Here is a 26,041-nt window from a genome sequence, read left to right as displayed (position 1 = left end):
TTCAAATGTTCAACAACCTTATATTTTTATATGTCTTAACAATAAAGATGAAAAAAAAAAAAGATAATAACTCCGGGTCTAAGGGAATGGCAATCCAACGTGCTGACCCCTGTTCCACAACGGCGCTGCAATGCTTGTGAGGCCGGAATGATACTTAATCTTCAACATTACCCAGTAGGCTACATTTTGCTCATGGGGCTGCGAGACAATAAATAAGAAAAATCGGAGCTGCGGCAAAATAATGGATAAAAAGAGTGAGGATATAGTCAGATAAATAAATAAATAAATAAATAAATAAATAAAAAAGTGAGACTGCTGCTTTCTCCGTTCGCCATGCTGGAGAGGAACAGTCTGCGCAAAAGAAGCGCAGAGTTGGTGTCATTGAATACAGCACTTATCTGATTGGCTGAAAGATACGAGTAGCCCTGACTCTGCCAGGAAAGTCTCAAAAAATACACACACATGTATCCAGGGGAAGTCGTACGTGAAAGAGGATTTGCACATTCTCATTCAGGATAAACTCGCAAGTTTTAAACATTCAAAACTTTTTGTACACTCTTATACATTTGCAAATGGTGTTTTGCATTTGTGAAACGTATTTTATGAAAATGTATTTTTATTTTGTGCACGTGAAATTTTTGTGTGAATATAAAAAAATATTTTGGTTTTATGCACGTGAATTTGGCTACGCATGTGTACATCGGGTCTTTTGCGTGAATTATTATTAAGTCTATTCTGACTCCATAGTCAACAGTGTATTTACAAATGTAATTACAAAAGTTAATTACAGATGTAATTACATACATGTATTTAATCAAGCATAAGCACACAGTAAATACATGTATTTACACAATAACTACATTGTAACAAACTATTAATTCCTGTGTAAGTACATATTAGTTGAGGCCACAATATAAAGTAGGACTGTTTTTAATTTTTTTAATATTGCAGCCAAACTAAAGACTTTCTCCTGAAGAAAAGCATTATATTAGACTATTATTAACTTATGATCAGAGTGAAGTTTGTGAAGATGTTCTGTATTGTGTGTGTGTTTGCAGAAAAGCTTGTCTCCTGCTGGAGTTTCTCCCAGGTCTACTGAAGGGAACGGGTTGAACAGTTCTCCGGTGCTGTGCAAGAATCCGTCAAGAGAAGGTTCATCCTCTCCTCCGTCTCAGCCTCGCTCACCCGCACTCTGCAAGAGCCCAACCCAGGTGCGGATCAGCTCATTTTTTACATTTTAAATAAATTTAGATTATTGTTTTCGTTTTGCTTCCGGAAAATGAAAATGGGTAAAATAAATGATCCTTTAAAAAAGATAAGCAAAACTTGTAGGTGGCATGTTGCCTCACAGCAAGAAGGTCGCTGGTTCGAGTCCCGGCTGGGTCAGTTGGCGTTTCTGTGTGGAGTTTGCATGTTCTCCTCGGTTTCCACCGGGTGCTCCGGTTTCCCCCTACAGTCCAAACACCTGCCCTATATGTGAATTGGATTAACTAAACTGGCCGTAGTGTATAAGTGTGTGTGTGTGAATGTGATAGTGTATGGGTGTTTCCCAGTGCTAGGTTGTGGCTGGAAGGGTGTAAAACATATGCTGAAATAGTTGGCGGTTCATTCCGCTGTGGCGACCCCTGATAAATAAGGGACTAAGCCGAAGAAAAATGAATGAATGAAACAAAATTTGTCCTAATAACAATTTCTTACATTACAATTCTTACATTGTTTGGTTTCTGTGAATTCAGCTGGTTTTGTTTGACTAACACTTATGTAAGATTAAAAGTGTTCCAGAAAAAAATTGTTATTGCCAAGTTTTTGGTAAAATTCAAATAAATGATTGCATACTTTGGTCACACTGTACAATAAGGTTTCATTAGTTAATGTATTTACTAACATAACCTAAGTATGAACAATACTTGTCTAGCATTAATTAATCATTTACTCATTCATTCATCATTAATTTAACATTTACTAATGTGTTATTAACATCTAAATTCATGCTTGTTTAATTAATTATTGCATTGCGTTAACATGAACTAACAATGAATGACTGTATTTTCATTAACTAACATGAACAAAGACTGTAATGAATGTATTGTTCATTGTTTGTTCATGTTAGTAAATGCATTAACTTACATTAACTAATACAACCTTATTGTTAAGTGTTACCCATACTTTTATGATTACGAAATATATATACTGTATGTAATTAAAAGAACATACTTTTTACTTTATTTTAAAATAGTTATTAAAAATAAATCTGAAATTTAGAAAATACAATAATAATAGCACTATATTATTGTTAAGATTACAGTACCTATATATACTCACCGGCCACTTTGTTAGGTACACCTTACTAGTACCAGGTTGGACCCGCTTTTGCCTTCAGAACTGCCTTAATCCTTCGTGGCATAGATTCAACAATGTACTAGAAATATTCCTCAGAGATTTCGCTCCATATTGACATGAGAGCAAATACTCAGACCAGCCCGTCTAACACAAACAACCGTGCCACGTTCAAATCATCTTTCTTCCCCATTCTGATGCTCGGTTTGAACTGCAGTAGATGTCTACATGCCTAAATGCATTGAGTTGCTGCCATGTGATTGGATGATTAGAAATCAGCGTTAATGAGCAGTTGGACAGGTGTACCTAATAAAGTGGCCAGTGAGTGTATACAACTTAATACAAATGTGTTTATTAAATAAAATGGACTTTTTATTAAATATTATTAACTACATTAACCCAATAATTTCAATATTAATTAGATTGACCCAATATAAATATATTAACCCAATAAAAACTCATTAGAATGGTGAACACAGACTTAAAAATAATTACACCTATTAAAATGCGAATGTGAAAAGTAGTGTATGAGTGAATGTGAGAGTGTTTGGATGTTTCCCAATGCTGGGTTGTGGCTGGAACGGCATCCGCTGCGTAAAACATACATGAAGTCAGAATTATTAGCCCCCTAAATTATAAGCGCCCCTGTTTATTTTTTTCCCCAATTTTTGTTTGATGGAGGGAAGATTGTTTCAGCACTTTTCTAAGCATAATAGTTTTTCAATTCAATTAAATTCAATTCAGCTTTATTTGTGTAGCGCTTTTACAATGTAGATTGTGTCAAAGCAGCTTCACGTAAATGGTCATAGTAACTGGAACAGTGTGGTTCAGGTTTTAGTGTTTAAGTTCAGTTCAGTTCAGTTTAGCTCAGTTCAGTGTGATTTAATCATTACTGAGAGTTCAAACACTGAAGAGCCAATTCATCGATGCGTAGCTCTACCAATCCTGAACCATGCGAGGCAGTGGCGACAGCGGAGAGGGAAAAAAAACTTCACCTGATGGGAGTGAAGAAAAAAAACCTTGAGAGAACCAGACTCAGTTGGGCATGACCATTTTAATTTCTCCGCTGGCCAAAAGTCTTGTGCAGAACTTCATTCGCCGTGGTTTAGGCTGGAAGATGGCCTCAGCGAAGACTCGTCTGTCCCTGGAGCGTCGCTGGAATCAGACTCATGTTCTCCACTCCCCACGACCATCAGCGCAGCAGCAGCTCAGGATATGGCCTGGTCCCGGATATGGAATCCTTGGGATCATCACGTCGCTGGTCTTGGATCCAATCAGTGACTCCGCATAATCTGAGGACCTCGGGATGAGTATCCCCAGGTGAAAATAGAGAATAAAGAGAATAATTAGCGTAGCTGCTGTTCATAGTGTATATAAGCAAGATGCAGAAGCCTGTGTGGAACCCGCTAGGTGATGCATTGAGTGTATGCTTTACTAAACAGATAGGTCTTTAATCTAGTCTTTTAATAACTCATTTCTAATAACTGATTAATTTGATCTTTTCCATGATGACAGTAAATAATATTTTACTAGATATTTTTCAAGACAATTCTATACAGCTTAAAGTGACATTTAAAGGCTTAACTAGGTTTATAAGGTGAACTAGGCAGGTTAGGGTAATTAGGTAAGTTATTCTATAACGATGTTTTTTTCTGTAGACTATCGAAAAAAAAAAATTGCTTAAAGGGGCTAATCATTTTGTCCCAAAAATAGTTTTTAAAAAATTAAAAACTGCTTTTATCCTAGCCGAAATAAAACAAATAAGACTTTTTCTAGAAGAAAAAATATTATCAGACATACTGTGAAAAAAAACATAATTTCGGAAATATTTAAAAAAAGAAAAAAAAAAAATCAAAAGGGGGCTAATAATTCTGACTTCAACTGTATGCTTGAATAGTTAACGGTTCATTCCACTGTGGTAAGCTCTGATAAATAAGACACTAAGCTGAAGGAAAATGAATGACTATTTTATAAATTAATACCTTCTTAAAGGTTTATGACTTGCGTATGCATCCATTTGTATTAGTTTAAGCTGTAATTAAACAGACAGCAATGTAATGAGAAAATGTTTATCCCAAAGCAAAATAAATAAAACATGGGTCATATTTCTCATATCCGATAGTTGTTTTAGCTTTTATAAAACCCAGTGCTGAGTTTCTTTCCTCTCTGTTGTTGCAGGAGAAAGTGCGATCTCCGTCTCCATCAGCGTCTCATGAGTCTCTGTCTCCTGGCTCTCCAGCAGCTCCTCGTCCTCTGTCCTCCTCTGCCCGCGGCCCGTCTCCCGCTCTCAAACACTAGGTCAGTCCTGACTCACTCGCTTAAAATCCTTCCTGACTCACGTTCATAAAGCTTACTGTAAATCTGGGCCACAGCAGATGCCTTTACTGTGGCCTGTGAGCTCATCTCGCTCTCGGCTACAAATGCTTTTCCCTTTTGACCTATCAGTAAGCCCCGCCCCCCTTAGCTACTGTTGCTAACTTGGATAAACAAACAGACTTTCTAATTGGCTGTGTCTGAAAGTTTAGTGGCCGTTCACAGAGAATGCATTTCATTTTCTATTGTTTGTGTTGTTCTATTGTTTTTTCAATGTAAACACACGCTTAATGGATGGAACCGTTACACACTCATGAGCATTGTGATTTTTTAGATGTGTCAAATTTTAAAACGCAGCGCAGCTCATCACTGTCAGTTTAACAGCAGTGGACCAATCAGAGAGCTTGGAGGCTGGGCAACAGGTGCAAGCTTGTGTTTATAATAGAAAGTGTGTCATGACATCTGGTTTATTTACTATTGTATTATGGTGAAGGAAGCCTAAAAAAAATAAATATCAGAAACCTGTAACCATTGACTTCCATAGTAGGAAAAACAAATACTGTTCATGTCAATGGTTACAGGTTTCCCACATTTTTCAAAATATGTTTAATTGGGTTTCAAAAGAAGAAACTTGGATTTGTTTTTCAAAGACTAAATCCCTTAATATCTTCTTTATACAATGTGGATTTTAAGTGCTGAATTCACTAAACGGTTTCAAAGCAGTACCTGAAAATGACCGTTAGGTGTCACAGTAGAAACGGGTTTCAAAACGTTTTGAAGCCTACTAAAAAATGTCAGAACCCTGTCATCATTGACTTTCATATCAAAATATCTCCATTTGGGTTTCAAAAGAAACTCAAGCTTGTTTATAAAAGACTAAATTACTTGGTCACCTTTATGCAACATGGACTATAATTTCTAAATTTGCTGTTGAGGGTTTTGAAACATTTTGAAGCATAGTAGGAAAAACAAATACTATGTAAGTCAATGGTTACAGGTTTCCAACATTTTTCTAAACATCTTTATTTGGGTTTCAACTGAAGAAAAAAAAAACTGTAACAAAAACTGAAAACGACCACTAGGTGTCACAGACTGGTTTTGAAACCATTCGAGTCCTTATAAAATTGTCAGAACCCTGTAACCCTTGACTTCCATAATAGGAAAAACAAATACTATACAAGTCAATGGTTACAGGTTTCTAACATTTTTCAAAATATTTTAATTTGGGTTTCGACAAAAGAAAGAAACCCAAACTTGTTTATCAAACACTAAATTACTTGATATCACCTTTATGCAATGTGGGTTAAAGTTTCTAAATTTGGTGTAGAGGTGGGTTTTGAACCATTTCGAAGCCTAGTAGGAAAAACAAATACTATGCAAGTCAATGGTTACAGGTTTCCAACATTTTTCAAAATATCTACATTTGGGTTTCAACTGAAGTAAAAAAGAAACAAACTTGTTTTTCAAACCTTTTATAAAACATATCTGAAAATATATCTGAAAAACGACCACTAGGTGTCACAGTAGAGACTGGTTTTGAAACGTTTTGAAGCCTTATCAAAAAATTCAGAAACCTGTAACCATTGACTTCCATAATAGGAAAAACAAATACTGTGCAAGTCAATGGTTACAGGTTTCCAACATTTTTCAAAATAGCTTCATTTAAGTTTCTACAGAAGAAAAAAACCCAAAGTGTTTATCAAATACTTAATTACTTGGTCACCTTTATGCAATGTGGACAATAATTTCTAAATTTGCTTTAGAGAGTTTTGAAACATTTTGAAGCCTAGTAGGAAAAACAAATGCTATGTAAGTCAATGGTTACAGGTTTCCAACATTTTTCAAAACATCTTAATTTGGGTTTTAACAGAAGAAAGTAACCAAAATATGTTTTTCGAAGACTAAATCACTTGATATCACCTTTATGCAATGATGGTTATAGTTTCTAAAATTGCAGAAGAGGTGGGTTTTGAAACATTTCAAAGCCTATTAGGAAAAACAAATACTATGCAAGTCAATGGTAACAGGTTTCCAACATTTTTCAAAATATCTTCATTTCGGTTTCAAAAAAAGAAAGAAATCTAAACTTGTTTATCAAAGGTTAAATCACTGGATATGACTTTTACATGACATGGATTATAATTACAGAATTCGCAAAACGGTTTTGTTGTTTTGGAGTAACACCTGAAAATGACCACTAGGTGTCACTGTAGAGACAGGTTTTGAACTCTAAATATTTTTTTAGAAACCTGTAACCATTGACTTCCATCCATAGTCAGAAAAACAAATACTATGCAAGTCACTGGTTACAGGTTTCCAACATTTTTCTAAAAAATAACTTGTTACAAACTTGTTACAAAGACAAACTTGTTTTATTCAAACCTTTATACAACATCACCCGTATACAACGTTGGTTATAATTACTGAATTCGCTTAACGATTTTTTTTTATTTCAGAGCAATACCTGAAAACGACCACTAGTTGTCATTGTAGAGACGGGTTTCTAAACGTTTCGAAGTCTAACAAAAAGTGTCAGAAATCTGTAACCATTGACTTCCATAGTAGGAAAAACAAATACTATGCAAGTCAATGGTTACAGGTTTCCAATAATTTTTTTTATATCTTCATTTGGGTTTCAACTAAAGAAAAAAATACCCTAACAATACCTGAAATCGACCACTAGGTGTCACAGTAGAGACAGGTTTCGAAATGTTTCGAAGTCTAATAAAAAAAAGTGTCAGAATACTGTAACCATTGACTTCCATAGTAGGAAAAACAAATACTGTGTAAGTCAATGGTTACAGGTTTCCAACATTTTTCAAAGTATCTTTGGGTTTCAACAGAAGAAAGAAATTCAAACTTGTTTTTCAAAGATTAAATCACTTGATATCACCTTTTACACAACATTGGATATAATTACTGAATTTACTAAACGGTTTCTGTTTCGTAGCAATACTTGAAAACAACGTCTAGGTGTCACTGTAGAGACGGGTTTCTAAATGTTTTAAGCCTTGACACATTTGCGTAGTTTGTTTCAGTGTATCATGAAGCCTCACTCTACCCACCACTATCTACAAGTTGTCTGTTTTGTTTTTTCCTCTCAGGACCCACTCCTAACCATGGAGTGAGACTAGTGAAAGACAGCCGCTACCCCTCCCCAGCCCGCCCTTCCCAGAATGCACGGGGCCAGTCCCAGAATGCCACGGTCGGGCCCTGAACGCTCGGGCCAGGGCATCAGGTGTCTTTCAGAAGCCCTTCATCCGTCCTTGTGACCCTCCGAGCTGAACTCTGAGCGAAGCACATCTGTGTTTCCCACACACTGGGAGTAATCAGCCAATCAGCTGGACTGACAGATCCGTCGGCCAATTAGAAAGCAAGCTGAATATTCTGGTGAGCTGCTACTGTTACTTTATGAAGTGTATATAACAAAGATGTGTATAAGGAGATGATTTTTTATTTTTTTTTTATCATGTAGTTAGTGTCCATTAAATTCAGGGATAGTTCACCCCGCCAAAGAAATCTTTTTTTCTACTCACCCTTTACTTGTCACAAACATGTTCTTATGTTGAAACACAAATTAAGATATTTAGAAAAATGTTGGAAAACTATAACCATTGATTTTCATGCTTTTCTTTTCCTATTATGGAAGTCAATAGTTACAAGTTTCGAACATTTTTCTAAATATCTTTATTGGAAGAGTTCAGATGCAAAAGCTGCTAAACGCCACTTCTGCCAAAAATGAGCTACTGACATTGAGTGAATGCTTTAGGCACGTAGTATATGTTCAACAAACACATTTGCTTCAAATCATCTATATCCCAGCGCATTCAGAAATAACAGTTTGTTTGCAAAAGCTGCTACACACCACTTGCCTTTGACAGTGAAAGCGGCTATGTCTCCAGAACCACCATCAGAAGGCACGAATCGAATCATAATGTAGGATTTCAATGCAGCAGCACGCTGATACGCCTGCTTTTATTCCGCTTTTGATTTCGATTTTAAAAGACGGAGTTATATATATATATATATATATATATATATATATATATATATATATATGTGTGTGTACACAAGTGACCATTTTGACTAAATATATAGTTTTTGTTATCATTTTTATTAACTATAAATTTAAATGTATGTTTATTTTTTATTTTTTACAAATATTTCCCCTATTTAATGTATATAATGTAATATATTTTCAAGGAAAAGAGATCATGATAGAAGTAAATGGTTGGAGATATTATCCATGAAAAATAGTTTGAATCGTTACACTGAGTATACATACAATTATTTACTTGAAAGATTATATTCTTAACAAATTAGTCAAAATTATCGGTATTATAAAAAAGCTACATGTGTAAATTTGTATTTAAATGTAATAATGCTGAGTTATGTTATGAGCTCTAAGATAAACATTTGCTATATCAGCAACATCATGAAAGTTGCTCTAGAAAAAATTTGATGTTTATGAATTTAGTTGATAATTAATTTCATTGTTCCCTAAAATCATGGGAGGTAAAAGAAAAATACTGCATAAAATCAAAACACACAAACTGATTCAGAATCATCACATGCTCTATATTACAATAATTCTCACCTATAATGTGAAGTTATCTTACATTTTTAAATGAATTTATTAAAGTTCATTCCTGTAGTGTAATCCTGTCCTCTGTTTGTCTTTCAGTGTGACCGGCAAATGGAGGCAAGATATGGATTTGACTGTATCATCTCCCACACAGAAATGGACTGAGATACTTTTACTGCCACTTTTATCAACACGAGTTCAAAACTAAAGACACTGACACCTCCAAACAAACGGACATTAAAGTTTTCCTGTTTCACCACCATTTCACTTTGTTCCCCAAGAGCTGGAAAATCGACAACACCTCGCATCGTTTCCCCTCATTGAGACAGATTTGAATAAAGCTGATTTTGAGTGTATAGCACTACTTTCACACAGTGTTGAAAGAGATAAATAAACCTGTATCTGTTGTTTATATTATACATAAACACTCGCTTTGTGAAGTTTATTTCGAGAGGATCACATGCTTATGATTGACCACAGCTGGTCCTGCATTAGCTAACACATAATTCACCAATCAGATGAATCCTTACAATAATAAGTAGTTTCATACCTCAATCATCTTTGTTTTGAAGAATCCACCTCTATTCCTCCTCCCTTTTTCTAGATAGGGTTGCACGGCGGCCCAGTGGTTAACACTGTTGCCTCACAGCAAGAATGTCATTGGTTCAAATCCTTACCAAGCCAGTCGATGTTTTTGTAGAGTTAACAAGTTCTTATCGTGCTTTCGTGGGTTTCCCCCGGGTTCCTCCCACCTTCTAAAGCCATGCAACATGAGTGAACTAGCTAAACCAAATTGGCACCGGCATAGACGAGCTCCTAGGTAGCAGTATTTCTCTTCATAGCTATCCCTAATTTGTCATAAGCCACAAATAGGCAGGCGTGATCTACCTGAGCTCAAACCAAGCGGCAACCTCCTGCTCTCCCTTGTGTAGCTAATGCAATTCATCAGAATTCCGCTAGTCCTGGCGCCATATTGAGCAAATTTCTATTGAGCCCACTTTTCAAAATAGCCAACTTTACAGCAGAAAAAAAGGTGTTTACAGCCTGGTACAAAGAATGATTTTGGTTCATATAGCTAATATTACCCTTCGTGATAACTGTGAGGGGGGTACATTTTTTCAGAACTCATCTGTTTCCTTTATATTAGGTTTTATTAGGTCTGCATAATTAAGGGCGTGGCCACTTGATTGATAGCTAGGTCTCGTTGGTCGCCATCACTTCACCTCAGCTGATTCCGGCTGATTAGCTGCTGAACTCGGGATATACATCGTATTTTTGTGTTGTCTTATGTGACAGTCAGTCACCTTTTGCAATTAATTCCTGCAATTATCAGATGATATGGCATGCTGTGTGCACTTAATTGTGCTCACAAACCATTTATGTGGCCTCCATTTCCCAGGTAAATGAAATTATACACTTATATACCATCTCTATCAATGTCTTTGTTTTATTTAGGATCATTTATCATTAATATTTTTCTTCAGACCTGTAAAGCACTCCAGAATCTGACAGACTGATTAGCTGTGGGCTCTAGAACAGTCATCTGAAGCATTGTCATACAGTGTTATGCTGGATTTCATCAACAGTCTTGCATTTACTAACACAGACTATATCTAAAGTGTTTGGAAGTAATTCACGGTTTTCCTCCTGTAGAAAAACATCATAAGAACAATGTTTAGTGGCTCATTGTACTACAGCAGGGTTTTTAAAAAGACTAAACACTTTATTGATATATATACAACCAAGCACAAGTGGTCAGAACACAAACGAGTCGCAGGTAATGAAGTATTAAGCGTTTCTCCCAAGAAAAGCCTGTCTAAGCAAAATGCTAGCAGGCGTCTGTAGCTCCGCCTGTTTGCCCTTGTCTGGTATTCCCTGGTCGGGGCAATGAAGCGTGAACAAAATGGTGCCGGTTGGCCCCACTTGTAGCTTCTTTTTGCGTTCTTCAGAAGTCTATGGGTGACATCACGAATACTACATCTAGATCTTTCTAAAGTTTAAGGCTCAATCTCGCCTCTCGACCTGCTAACGGGAGGGAGCCAAGGGCTAAAGGATCTTCTGAGCTCAGGGCTCTCACAGGGACAGCATGCCAAACACACTTTATAATCAATCATCAGCGTAGTGTGAACTAATGAAATTATATTAATTAGTTTTATTAATATTGCACAACAACACTAGCATACAAACATGAAGAATACAGTACTGATTTCTTTTTTTTACATTAATACTGAAGGAACAAATCACCAGAGAGTTAAACTTTTATATAAAAGAAAACAATTTCATACAATTGCATACATCCTTATAGCTTTTTAATTTGTAAGATCTTTTAGTTTTTCAATATACTGCTTAAGATCAGGGTGATGCGGTGGCGCAGTAGGTAGTGCTGTTGCCTCACAGTAAGAAGGTTGCTGGTTCGAGCCTCAGCTGGGTCAGTCGGCATTTCTGTGTGGAGTTTGTATGTTCTCCCTTTGTTTGTGTGGGTTTCCTCCGGGTGTTCCGGTTTCCCCCACAGTCCAAAGACATGCGGTACAGGTGAATTGGGTAAGCTAAAATGTCCGTTGTGTATGATTGTGAATGATTGTATATGGATATTTCCCCGTTAAGGGTTGCAGGTGAAGGGCATCCGTTGCATAACGTACTTCATAAGTTGGCGGTTAATTTCGCTGCGGTGACCCATAATAAATAAAGGGACTAAGTGAAAATGAAAACGAAAGATTTTTTTACTTTAACGTTTTTTATTTTGCCAGCAAACATTGCTAGAAAAGTGTCCCAGAATGGTACAATAATGCAGAAAATAAGAGTAAGCTGTAAATATCATATGCTATCTTTTGACTAATTTTGATCAAGTGAAACGCTGAAATAATTGTTTGTTGATGTAATAAGATGCCACGTTGATTTATGCCATAAACCTGGTCATTTTCAGTAATCACTTTAATAAAATCAATAACCTTACTCATGCTTCTGTTTGATGTGGCGACGCGGTGGCGCAGTGGGTAGCACTTTCGCCTCACAGCAAGAAGGTCAGTCAGTTGGCATTGTGGAGTTGCATCTCCCCGTGTTTGCGTGGGTTTCCTCTTGGTGCTCCGGTTTCCCCCACAAGTGCAAAGACGTAGAGGTAAATTAGGTATGCTAAAATTGACAGTGTATGTGTTCCTCAGTGATGGGTTGCAGCTGGAAGGGCATCCATGTTTCAATAATTGAAACGATGTTGCTACTTGCTAGAAACTGTTGGTCTGAGCATGCAGTTGGGTCCTGCCGCTTCACCCAACCCAACAGCAGATGGCATTGTCTGAGAAAACGATAGAAAAGTGCAGGTTTGAGCGTGTCTCCGGCTCTGCAGCTTCACATTACTCATAGATATTTAGTGTATATCTATGAAATACAGTAAGTGAGGTTTGCTCTATATATGCTAAGCTAACGTTATAGCTAAGCCAAAAGTGCTCCGTCTCTGCCAGACCTGAATATTGGTTAAATTAATTAAAAATGGTTTAAAACAATCAACTGTTTATCTATGCGAGATATAAAATGTCAATTTAAAGTGATATGCCCATCTAAAATGAAAGAGGATTGTTTCTAAAATAACTTAAGCTCCGATCCCCATGTTCGGCTATTTTATTTACTTTGGGAAACCAAAGATGCTTCCTGTGAAACCTATTTTCAACACCAGGTTGTGCTATAACTCAACACAACTTTAGTTTTGGCTTTTAAACAGGGTTATTTTTGTTTGCTATGTGGAAGAAGTTACGAGCTAGCTCAACCGTTTGTTTGCTAACATTTCCAAACTGCCATCGAAACAATCCGTTAAAAGCCAATCAATAATCCTGTGAACACTGAATGTTGAAACTTGTTTACGTCAAACGCCGATATATTTAATGCGTCTAAAAATCATTGAATATGAGCGCATGTTTTGGCTGAAGTGCTCAAACAGTTTATCTGAGTGATGCAAGACAGAAACGTGAAATATCGACGGTCAAACGCAGGTCAGAGAACGCCTTTATTGAAGCACTGGAAACTTTCTTTCGGCTTTGTGTCGTTTACTGATTTACTTGAAAACTGGGACAGAAGACTTTGTATGAAAGCATTTTTTAATGGATTGTTTTCTTCCTTTTTATTAAAGGTATGCATAAAGTTGCATGCAGAATTACTAGCTCTCTTTATAATTGTTATACATTTCCCCGAGGATATGTAAAGAAGTATTTTTCAACACATTTCTAAACATAATAGCCTACTTTTAATAGCTAATTTCTTTTATCTTTGCCACAATTATAATATTTACTTAATAATAAGAACATAAGCTTATAACATTTTATTAGATATATATATAACGATTCCCTGCTGAAAAATCCAGCTTAACCAGCCTAGGCTGGTTGGCTGGTTTTAGCTGGTCAACCAGGCTGGTTTTAGAGGGGTTTTGGCCACTTCCAGCCTGGTCTTAGCTGGTCAGGCTGGAAAATGACCAGCCAAATCCAGCTAAAACCAGCTTGACCAGCCTGGTTTAAGCTGGATATAGCTGGTTTTGGCTGGACTCCCAGCTTGGCTAGGCTGGTCAAGCTGGTTTTAGCTGGTCATCTCCCAGCCTGACCAGCTAAGACCAGGCTGGAAATGGCTGGAAACCAGCCTGGAAGTGGCCAAAACCCCTCTAAAACCAGCCTGGTTGACCAGCTAAAACCAGCCAACCAGCTTAGGCTGGTTTAAGCTGGATTTTTTAGCAGGGTTGTTCTGTAGGACTCAAGGACTCTGTACATATATTGCTTAAGGGGGCTAATAATAATATTGACCTTGGTTATTAATAAATAAGACTTTCTCTAGAAAATACGGAAATACTGCGAAAATTTCCTTGCTCCATTAAACATCACTTGGGAAGTATTTGAAAAAGAATCAATATTTCACAGGAGATCTAATAATTTTGTCCTCAACTTTATACTATTGTTATTGATTTAGAAATGTAGAGCTGTAAAATTAAGCTATTGATTTAAACTGATTTAATTTTAAACTTTTCTGTGTTGACAAATCCATAATTTGCACATATAAATGCATAAGGTTTTATGTTTGTGGGTTTATTAACATTTAATATAGATTTTAGATTGAGATTTATATAGAAACTATTATTGAAAAAAAAAACTAATAGGCAAGACTATTAGAAAGTTTAATTCAGTATTTTAGTTCATATACTGACCTAAAAAAAAATCAAATAGAAATTATTTTGCAAAAATGTAACAACAATACTTAATAAATCACTAAAACTTTAACACAAATGTAGCTATTGGAGGCTATTAAAGCAATTAAACAAATATTTTTAAAAAATCTAAATCTTAATATTATTAAAATTGTAATATTACTATTAAATAAATACTATTTACAGTGCATCTGGAAAGTATTCATTGCGCTTTACTTTTTCCATATTTTGTTAAAATACAGCCTTATTCCAAAATGGATTAAATTAATTTACTTCCTCAACATTCTACACACAATACCCCATAATGACAATGTGAAAAAGAGTTTTTGAAATTGTTGCAAATTTATTAAAAATAAAAAAGCTGTAAAATCACATGTACATCAGTATTCACAGCCTTTGCCGTGAAGCTCTAAATTGAGCCCAGGTACATTCAGTTTCCACTGATCATTCTTGAGATGTTTCAGCAGCTTCATTGGAGTTCACCTGTGGTAAATTCAGTTGATTGGACATGATTTGAAAAGGCATACACCTGTCTATATAAGCTCCCAGGGTTGACAGTGCATGTCAAAGCACAAACCAAGCATGAAGACAAAGGAATTGTCTGTAGACCTCAGAGTCTGCTGATTGTCTCAAGGCACAAGGCTGGGGGAAGGTTACAGAAACATTTCTGCTGCTCTGAAAGTTCCAATGAGCACAGTGGCCTCCATCATCTATAAGCGGAAGATGTTTGGAACCACCAGGACTCTTCCTAGAGCTGGCCGGCCATCTAAACTGAGTAATCAGGGGAGAAGGGCTTTAGTCAGGGAGGTGACCAATATGACCTGTATGGTAGAGTGGCCAGACGGAAGTCTCTCCCCACCTGGAATTTGCCAAAAGGCATCTGAAGGACTCTCAGACCATATAGAAACCCAATTCTCTGGTCTGATGAGACTAAAATTAAACTCTTTGGAGTGAATGCCAGACGTTACGTTTGGAGAAAACCAAGCACCGCTCATCACCAGGCTAATACCATCCCTACAGTGAAGCATGGTGGTGGCAGCATCATGCTGTGGGGATGTTTTTCAGCAGCAGGAACTGGAAGACTAGTCAGGATGTAGGGAAAGATGAATGCAGAAATGTGCAGAGACATCCTTAATGAAAACCTGCTTCAGAGTGCTCTTGACCTCAGACTGGGGCGACGGTTCATCTTCCAGCAGGACAATGACCCAAAGCACACCGCCAAAATATCAATGGAGTGGCTTCACAACAACTCGGTGAATGTCCTTGAGTGGCCTAGCCAGAACCCAGACCTAAATCCTATTGAACATCTCTGGAGAGATCTGAAAATGGCTGTACATCGTCACTTCCCATCCAACCTGATAGAGCTTGAGAGGTACTGCAAAGAGGAATGGGCAAAAATCTCCAAAGACAGGTGTGCCAAGCTTGTGGCATCATATTCAAAAAAGACTTGAGGCTGTAACTGCTGCCAAAGGTGCATCAACAAAGTATTGGCTGTGAATACTGATGTACATTTTTTATTTGTAATAAATTTGCAACAAATTAAAAAACTTTTTTCACATTGTCATTATCGGGGATTGTGTGTAGAATGTTGAAGAAATAGATGAATTTAATACATTTTGGAATAAGGTGGTAACATAAAAAATGTGGAAAAGTGAAGCGATGTGAAAACTGTAAAAACACTGTATAAACAATAATATTAAAACAGTGTCAAGGCTGATAAAAATAGCATTCTTTTGTTTTGTTTTTATTTATTTGTTTTTATTAAATGGTTTTTAGAAAAGGTGATTTTTATACACTGAAAATTTTATTGGATTTACTAATTTTTTTTTTTTTAAATAGGTGGTTTATATGGGCTGAATTTAAACAACTTAAATTTAATAATGTTTAACTTAAGTTCAGCCCATATAAATTGTTTACAATCACTTTACTAAGTGTACAAAGGCATAATAAACGTAAGTAAAGCATCTAATTTTTAAATATTAAAATAAAGGATCATATAAAGATGATCACGTTTAACATATATTTCTGTTATGAATCCTCTAGTGATCATCTCTCATTCATTTCATCTAGTTCTTTTTTAGTGTTTTTTTTTGTGCCAGGGTGGAAAAACAGCTTTTGTTGTATGACATGATCTGTAAATAAAGCTTTGTATAGGAGCAGGATGTCACGTGTTCATGACACAATACGTCAATGAAAACAAGCCCAGTAGCAGCCTATTCATAGACACAATGTAAAAGAACATTTTATATACACATGTAACAATGAGGCTTTGCCTTCAAGACATTAAATGAGAATGTGTTTTTTTTCCATATGTCCTGCAATAAAAGCAGTTAGAAAGAAGCAACAGAGGAATCAGCAGATACTGTCAATGTCCTTGAGTACAATGTACTTGAGGAAGAAAAAAAAATTGGATTTATGTGACAATTTTGACTGCTTAAGGCTCAAAATGAACCTTTTTTCAAAAATGTAGGCGCTCCAGACAAAATATAATTGCACCTACTAAAAATTATGAGCACCTTAAATACATGTTTTATATCAACAGATTCTATTATATATTAACCAAGTGTGCCGCAAGCCTACGTTTGAGTGAGGGTCTCGGCCGTTAGATCACCCCCTGGGGGCTGGCTGCAGTACAAGTCATAAAGCCCGCCTCCTCCGTGTTAATGAAGGAGACTTGAGCCCAAATAAAAAAAAATATTACACTTGCAATAAAATGTCCCGAAAGATGGTTCTGGTCGATTAAGGCACTGGTTATTGTGCTAAAATAGGTGCAGATCTTCATTTTTGTAAACAGTTTGTTTTTAGCAGTAATTTAATGCTGGGCGTGTCATCGTGATTGACAGCTGTGATTGACAGTTTCTCAAAGCGCGGCGTCTGAGCTTCGGCAGGAGACTGAAGTAGACTGAAATAGACTGAAATGTTATTATTCGATTTCTGTGTTATTTTACCATGACAAAATGAGTTCAGCAGTAAACTATAGTTTCTGACATACATGATCCTGGTGGAACACTGTTTATTCGCTAAGTTCAGGGCTTTTTTCGGGCTTTATTAGTTTGCTGATACACGCCTAGCCACCCAGATAGCAAAACACAGTTCCGGCTAGATTCTCGCCTGCCGGAGACTTATCTCTTAGAGCTCAGACTGACTAACGTTAGCTCTGCTGGACCTACTTCGGATGCCTGGACTCACTACCCAATTCCAGCCCGAGTCAATAGAGCCAGATGCGGCGGCCGAGCGAGCAGGCGCTGCCGCATGCGAGCCGGAATCAGCCCGCGACGCCGCGAGTAAGTTATGCGCTGCGGCCTGGAGCTGGCGCGATTAAATATATATAACCCTCATATTTGTTAACGTTATTACATCCATTTGTGTTGATATGACAGCAAACGCATGCTGAGAAGTTCGGGGGGCGTGGTTGATTTTACATAAAGCGTTTGATTGGAAGCTCGACTCTGCTCATTTTCGCGGCTCCTCCTCTGGCTCCATCAGACAATCCTTCTGCGCATGTCAAGGCTCCAATTTCAGCAGTCTTTTGCGACAGTTTGTGCCCGTCAAGCAGGCGTTTTGCCCTCAAGGCGTTCAATGGGAAAAAGGGCTGTCGCGTCGTCCATATTTTTTACAGTCATTGATATTAACACTCTAATCACAACTAACAAATAAACAACAATCTGCATGTGCTCATCGGCCCTGCATGCACTGCTTGACGTGAATCAGATGAACTGAGTTAGCAATAATAACTGTGCTGTTCTAACGGGTGCTGTCTGATATTGCACAGATGATACTGACATATAACTTATTATTTGCATACGTCATCTCTATACTGGTCTTTTCATGAACTGCAATTTTAGTTTCATCTCTGTGAATGCATGCTCTTTAGCGATGGTGAACCAGATGTCAGACGCACAAGTGACAGCATCGTGCCAATTAAATGAAGGATTAAATAACTTTAAAACATCTCGTGCCTAAAATGTGTAGATTCAGTGGCAAACACTGTTACCTGAAAACTCCGTCCCACCGGCTTTACAGTGAATGCTTTACTCATTTTCATAGCGAACTTTAAACACTGGAAGTCTTTTATTCACTCTTGGAAAAGTGTAAATGCTAAATTGACGTTTATTACATGATCACTAATCAGATGTGTCATTATTTGTAACTTTAGGTGGTTTCTAAAATTAAATCTGTCAGTGTTGTTTTCGTTCTCTCGTATCCAGACCTTTACGTTTTCATGGCTATATCTCCCTGTTATTGGAAGTGAGTGATTGACAGCTGATATTAACCAATCCATTTGCGTTCTGTTCTAGCGCAGAGGCAGTCACTGTAGGGGCAGTCACTGCAGGCTTTGTTTACTGCAGCAAGTTGACGTCAACTGTTTTAAACCATTCCTGAGCGCTGCGTTTGTGGTTTTTTTAGGTGCAAAGATGCTTAATGCGTGAATGCCTCCTAATTCCATGCATGTGGCACATTTTGCTGTGTACACTGGTCGCACGACATCAATTTTATGCACTTGCACAAATGCTCCCAAACCTATTTTGAGGTCGCATAGATAAAATTTTGGGCCTGTATGCAACCAAAACGGTCGCAATTCAGAGCCCTGCTGCTGTGTTAGACATTTTATTGTTTTTTTTTTTTTGGTAATTTACAGGCAGCACTGCTACTGCAATTGCCCCTTTACAGTAACTTACCTGTAAATGTGTTGTACAGTAGTCTACCGCAATAATTTTTTTTTTTTTTACAGTATAATAGCCTTACCACAATTTCTTTTTAGGATAAAAAAAAGACTATGTTTCACAGCAGCAGGACCCTACCGCAATAAAAAAAAAAGACGGTAAAAAAGCCTTACCACTTCTCTTTATGGCAAAAAAAATCATGTGTTTTACAGTAGCAGGGCCCTACCGCAATTTAATATTTTATTTTACAGTATAATAGCCTTAACGCAACTCTTTTATGGCAAAAAAAGATAGTGTTTTACAGTAGCAGGACCCTACCGCAATTTCATTTTTTATTTTACAGTATAATAGCCTTACCACAACTTCCTTTTATGAAAAAAGACCATGTGCTTTACGGTAGCAGGGCCCTACTGCAATTTAATTTTTCGTTTACAGTAAAATAGCCTTAACGCAACTCTTTTATGGCAAAAAAAGATAATGTGTTTTACAGTAGCAGGACCCTACCGCAATTTCATTTTTTTTTACAGTAAAATAGCCTTACCGCAATTTCTTTTTATGATAAAAAGACCATGTGTTTTACAGTAGCAAACCCTACTGCAGTTACATTTTTAACAGTACAATCGCCTTACCGCAACTTCTTTTTATGGGAAAAAGACCATGTGTTTTACAGTAGCAGAGCCCAACCGTAATGTAACTTTTCTTTTATAGTAAAATAGCTTTACCGCAACTTCTTTTTATGGTAAACAGACCATGTGTTTTACAGCAGCTGGGCCCTACCGCAATTAAAATTTTTTTTTAGGTAAAATAGCCCTAACACAATTTTTTATAGTAAAATGACCATGTGTTTTACAGTAGGAGAGCCCTTTAGAAATTGAGTTTTTTTTTTTTTTTTTTTTTTACAATAAAATAGCCTTACCGCAACTTCTTTTTATGGCAGAGGACCATGTGTTTTACAATAGATTGCTACTGCAATTGATTTTTTTTTTTTACAGTAAAATAACCTAACCTCTTCTTCCTTTTATGATAAAAAGACCATGTGTTTTAGCAGGACCCTACTGCAATTTCTTTTTTTTTGCCAATGTCTTTTATAGTAAATAAAAGAACACGCACCATTTTTACACTAGTTTTACTGTAATTTATTTACATTTTACACATGCAGTACAAAACCCTTTTTTTAGTATTTACTATCCAATGTAATACATTTCCAAAACAATTTTTTTTTTCATTAACTGCTTCAACTAAAGTAGCAGTACTTGATTACAGTAAAATACAGCAATACCCCAAATATGAACTACAAAGTAAACTGTAAAGAATGTGTATATTATTTTTCAGGGCGTTTTTTGTAGTAACTAACTGAAAAATTGAGGCAAAGTGTAACTGTGCTCTAGGCTAGGGCCTACTTAAAGGGATACTCCACACAAAAATGGAAACTTACTACATATTTAATAACTATTTATCCCCCACAAGTTCTCCCATAAATTTCTTCTTTCTGTTGAACACAAGAGAAGATATTTTGAAGAATGCTGGAAATTGTAACCATTGACGTCAATTGTATTTGGTTTTCCAACTATGGTGTTTAAAGCTTTTTTCATAATATCTTTTTAATAGAAAAGTTTTAAGAGTCCAATGATGATTACTTTGATTAAACACACACAAAAAAAGATACCTTTGGATTTAGTCAATGTGGGTGCAAAAAATGTATATGCGCCGAATGTAAAAGAACGAATTAAACAGAGTAATGTTCAACTTAGTTTGTTTCAATTGTTTGCAACCACTTACCTTCATAAAAATGAGTAAATTCAATTAATCATTTTCTTCAGCGTACAATCCGTACAACTGTATTAGATGAGCATGTAAAAGTTCACCCAATCAAAAACACATGCTAAAAAAATTGTGCTTTGTAAAAGTTGAACTCGTGCCTGATTCGAGTATGAGCAAATGTAATAATGAAACTTGGCCTGGCAGACAGCAAAAACACAATTCAGATAATGCTGACGTTCAAATATGAAGTGTTAGCGACTGATAAGATAAAACCATTAAAGACATCTGTGAACTTTGAGCACTTTCCAAACCTTGCAGCAAGAGCAGACAGACTCGGAACAACTTTTTATTTCATGTTAATGTAGATATAAACAAATATAAAACATACAAGCGATGATGATGATAATAATAATAAAATGATATGTGCAACATTCATATGCTATACACGCAAACAACTTCTTATAAAGTCACAAAATCATTACCAAAAGTAGAACCGGACTAGATCACTGGTGTCAGACTCTGCAGCTCTGCAGTTTAGTTCCAACCCTAATTAAACACACCTGATCAAACTAATTGAATGCTGTAGGCTTGTTTGATACCTACAGGTAAGTGTGTTGGAGCAGGGTGGGAACTAAACTGTGCAGGGCTGCGGCCCTCCAGGAATTGAGTTTGACACCCCTGGACTAGATAATAATATTCATGTAGATTTCTTGGAGCTCTATAAGCATTATAAGTGGTTAAGAAATATCATTGGGGAAAATAAAAACTTCAGTAGTTTAAATTTGTGTTGTTTTTTTGTCTAAATGTTTGCTTTTGACAGCAATTTAATGCAGATTTGTTGATATAATGATGTCCTAAATGTTAAAATAATGTGTTAAACTTCATTAGTTTATGAAATATAGTTGAAATCCAAATTATTCGCCCTCCTGGGAATTATTATTATATTTTACTATTTTTCAAATATTTCCCAAATGCTGTTTAACAAAGCAGGGAATTTTCACAGTATTTCAATATAATATTTTTTCTTCTTAGAGAAAGTCTTATTTCTTCCACTCTGGCTTTTTAAATAGTTTTTATTTTGTCAATATTATTAAGAAAAATATATTTGTTTTGATTTTATACAAAACAAACTACTGTTGTCAATGCTGTAATAAAAAGCTTACTGTCACTCAAATTTTTTTGTTGAATCAAATGAAGCGTTCGAGTCATCTCAACTCATATTAGTCAAACTGACTAAAAATATTAAGTTAAACCAAAAAAAAAAAAACCTGATTAACTTATTAAAATAAGTTTAAGTAAAATTCATTCAGGCAGCATGGTGGCGCAGTGGGTAGCCCGTCTCACAGCAAGAAGGTCGCTGGTTCGAGCCCCTGCTAAGTCTGTGTGCATTTCTGTGTGGAGTTTCCCCCACAATCCAAACACATGCGCTATAGGGGAACTGAATAAACTAAACAGTCCGTAGTGTATGTGTGTGAATGCGTGTGTATGGGTGTTTCCCGGTGGTTACACAGCAGATGCCCTTCCAGTACTGGGAAACACCCATACGCCCATACCCAATCACACACACACTCATACACTACGGCCAATTTAGTTTATTTAATTTACCTAAAGCGCATATGTTTGGACTGTGGGGGAAACTGGAACACCCGGAGGACATGCAAACTCCACACAGAAATGCCAACTGTACCAGCCGGGACTCGAACCAGCGACCTTCTTGCAGTGAGGCGACAGTGCTAACCACTGAGACACTGTTCAGTTTAAGTAAAGGTTTACAGTGAACCTAACTTGCCAAGTTAACATAATTAAGTCTTTAAACGCACTTTAAGGGGAATACTGGTATCTTATATTGAAATATGGACTGTCATCATGGCAAAGACAAAAAATAGTTAATAAAACTGTTAAAAATGTGTTAGACTTCAGCTGTATATGTTATATATTTTGTCAGAATCTTTAAAAAGTGTTTTCAATATGTCTTCAAATGCGGTGTCGCGGAGGAAAGTAAAGAGCGGCGGAGTTTGTCGCGGATGAAAGTGAAGAGGGTTGGGGAGTCACAAAAGAAAGTAAAAGTGAACAGTGGATGGGGGAGGAGGGCGGTTAAAATGAGGTGCAGGATCAGATTTCAGTGGTGCCGGATCTGACGTGTTCCGGCACAAATTAAGCCCTGGTGACATGAATTAATGGTATCATGACAACCCTAGTTGAGTGAACTCAAAAATGTCCTGAAGTTTGTTATAAGTTAAAATTTTAAGTTGAGAACTTCTTTTACAGTAATTTCTTTGTGTCTTCTTCTGTCTTGTGATGATAGTGAATGTATACAATATATATTATTAGCCTCCCTGTTTAGTTTTTTTTCCCAATTTCTGTTTAACGGAGCAAGATTTTTTTAAACACATTTGTAGATACAATAGTTTTAATAACTCAATTCTAATATCTGATTTATTTTATCTTTACCATGATGTCAATACATAATAATTAACTAGATATTTTTTCTAGACACTAGTATTTAGCTTAAAGTGACATTTAAAGGCTTAACTAGGTTAACTAGGCAGGTTAGGGTAATTAGGCATGTTATTGTATAACAGTGGTTTGTTCAGTAGACAATCAAAAACAAAAATTGCTAATGGGGGCTAATAATATTGACCTTAAAATGGTTTAAAAAAAAAAAACTGCTTTTATTTTAGCCGAAATACAACAATAAGACTTTCTTCAGAAGAAAAAATATTATAGGAAATACTGTAAGAAAATTCTGTTAAGCATAATTTGGGAAATATTCAAATACGACAAAAAACAAACAAACAAACAAAAAATTCACCGGAGGGCTTATCATTTTGACTTCAACTGTATATATCCTGCCAAAATACTTAACATGGATCTGGAACATTAAGAATAACTGCACTTTTACAAATATTGTCAAATACATGAGCTCCAGTCTTCACATTCAGTGTAAAAGTCAGTGTGTGAGCTCAGTCCGCATTTATTTTCAGGACGTCTGGTTTTCGGTGACTAAACCAGAGTCACAGAGAGTCTCTGTTCCACATAGATGGAAAAAAGGAGACATCATTCATATTCACTAAATATAGTGTCCATAAAAAATATTGCAGCATTAGCAACTCACAGTAGACAGCAGGTTCTGTTGTACATGCGTTATATGAATGATTGTCAACAGGTTCATATGAAATAGAAATGCTTACTCCATAAACACTCTACAAAAGGGGAGGACAAAATTAGCATTTTTCCATAAATAAGATAGTTTCCAAAAAAAGAAAGAGGGGAGAGTTAAAAAAGTAAAGAAAAAGAAGTAAGTAAAATACAGTATATCTGCTTCAATAAACATGTATGGATAAATTCATAAATTGGACAAATATTTCTAAAAAATAGGCACTTTAAATGATAAAAAAGTGACAATCTCTCACCATATGGAACAATATGATTTTTTTGCGATATATCTTGTATATATGTACCAATATGACATTTTATATCAGTGAAATCCAAAGATGAACTTAATATAATACTAACAAGAATATCCTAATACTTTCCAACAGCAATGAACTCATTTAGCGTTACAGTGGTTGTATCCTAACATCTATTACACAATAATTCTGAGACACTGCTGCAGAGCCACTTGAGCTCTCGCTTCTCCTCCTATAAGCTGTTTTAATGCGTACACCCACCCCACCCCACCCCTAAAGCCTGGTTTATACTTCTGCATCAAGTGACCGGCGTAACACACGGCGCATGCAACGCGCGTAGCTGTGCATTTATATTTCTGCGCGCTGTCTCTGCTGGACTGCATTAACACTTCTGAAACACTACTTGGCAGTGAGGTGTTAATGTGTCTCTGTATTGAGTTTCTTCGCTGGCGTTTTGTTTTTTCTGAACGCTTCTTGAATGTACAAGTGACTCAAACTCGCTCATTCTGAGGCAGGAACCGGCGGACGTGCAACAACTTTAACTATGAAGTAAACCCAAAACAAAACTTTCCATCCAGGGGTCTGTTCTTCGTACGTGGATTACTCAGTTAGCTGGATTTGGATATTGACGATTTGACACAATCCAGGATCGTTTCGTTCTTCAAAGCTGATCCGAGAGTTGTTGTCATGGCAACAGTTCTGCTAGGTCAAACCTGATCGGGAGCAGGTTCAATTCATATAAACAGGATTAGATCGGCTCAGTTCAAGCAAAGATAATACAGAAAGTATGTTCTGAATTCTGATATTTTCTTACAGTAGTAGTTATATACACTTGGGAAAATAGTAAATATTTCTTAACTATATATAAAGTTATAGTCATTAATAAATTAAATAAAGTTATACATATTAATAAACCTTATGCAATCTGCACCCTCGAAATGAAAGTACAAAGACTGCCATCTGGTGCAAAGAGAAAACTTATTGATATGAACTTTTTAGATCGCTTTAGTACAAATTGTGTATAATAGAAATACACAATATGTGACTTTTTTTTAAAGCAATAATACATTTATGCTGACATAAACATGTTTTTATAGTTAATATGCCGGTGATTTGATGCTTCACAAAAGTTGCAGACGCCTTTAATACCAATATGAAAATGCTTTTGTAAACAACCAGTTATTCTTTACACCGATTAAAAAACGGCTACTATAATAAAGAAAATCTTTTCTAAATGTAGAACTAAATACATTGATTTGCATTGAAATACATGATGAATACTCTTGTCTTGACAAATGAAAGTGTAAAGCCTGCAGCTCACAACAAATGTGTAAAGTTATTGCGCGTCATATTTAACAAACCGTCGACTGCTAATTTGATGTAATTTTGCTCACATGGAATTGAATATTAATCAGATGATGTCATTACGCTGCTGTGCCGTCAGCCAATCGTTGCATTGCTGATCATGATTTCGAGGATCGATAGATCTGTCCTTCACAACACACGCAGCGATCTCAGATCAGTTCATCCAGACATTCTAATCTGATTCGCGAACTTGTTTGAAGAACCAAATTAGCGAGAGATCAGTTATCAAGATTAAAAGATCCAGGATCTGCAAAATAATCTTAGATCATTTAAGCGAGGTACGAAGAACGGACCCCAGAGCTCCTTCACGGGACTTCACACTTGTAAACAATCGCTTCATCGGGCTCGCGCGGCTCTCGGTCCCGCCCTGACTCGTCAGCGCTACCAAGCCGACCAATCACAGAGCTTGCGCTATGCGTCGTTGTGACGT

The 26,041-nt window shown here is 36.4% G+C and overlaps 1 protein-coding gene across 2 annotated transcripts in view; it reads left to right on the top strand.

Annotated features, from left to right (window-relative positions):
* tle2c (TLE family member 2, transcriptional corepressor c) overlaps positions 1–9,660 on the top strand; it is a 61,833-nt gene extending 52,173 nt beyond the window's left edge. Inside the window, exons 11-14 of one of the 2 annotated variants that reach the window (XM_087240040.1) lie at positions 1,059–1,211; positions 4,516–4,635; positions 7,755–8,040; positions 9,335–9,660. In XM_087240040.1, coding sequence (XP_087096166.1) covers positions 1,059–1,211; positions 4,516–4,635 — 273 coding nt within the window. In that variant the 3' untranslated portion in view covers positions 7,755–8,040; positions 9,335–9,660. 2 annotated transcript variants of the gene reach the window in all.
* Positions 9,661–26,041: the final 16,381 nt, after the last annotated feature.

Source organism: Danio rerio, chromosome 2 (assembly GCF_052040795.2).
Source record: "Danio rerio strain M-AB ecotype USA chromosome 2, GRCz13ab, whole genome shotgun sequence".
Taxonomy (NCBI): Eukaryota; Metazoa; Chordata; class Actinopteri; order Cypriniformes; family Danionidae; genus Danio; species Danio rerio.
Note: the sequence above shows the minus strand (reverse complement) of the source record. Positions and strands in the feature narration are given on the sequence as shown.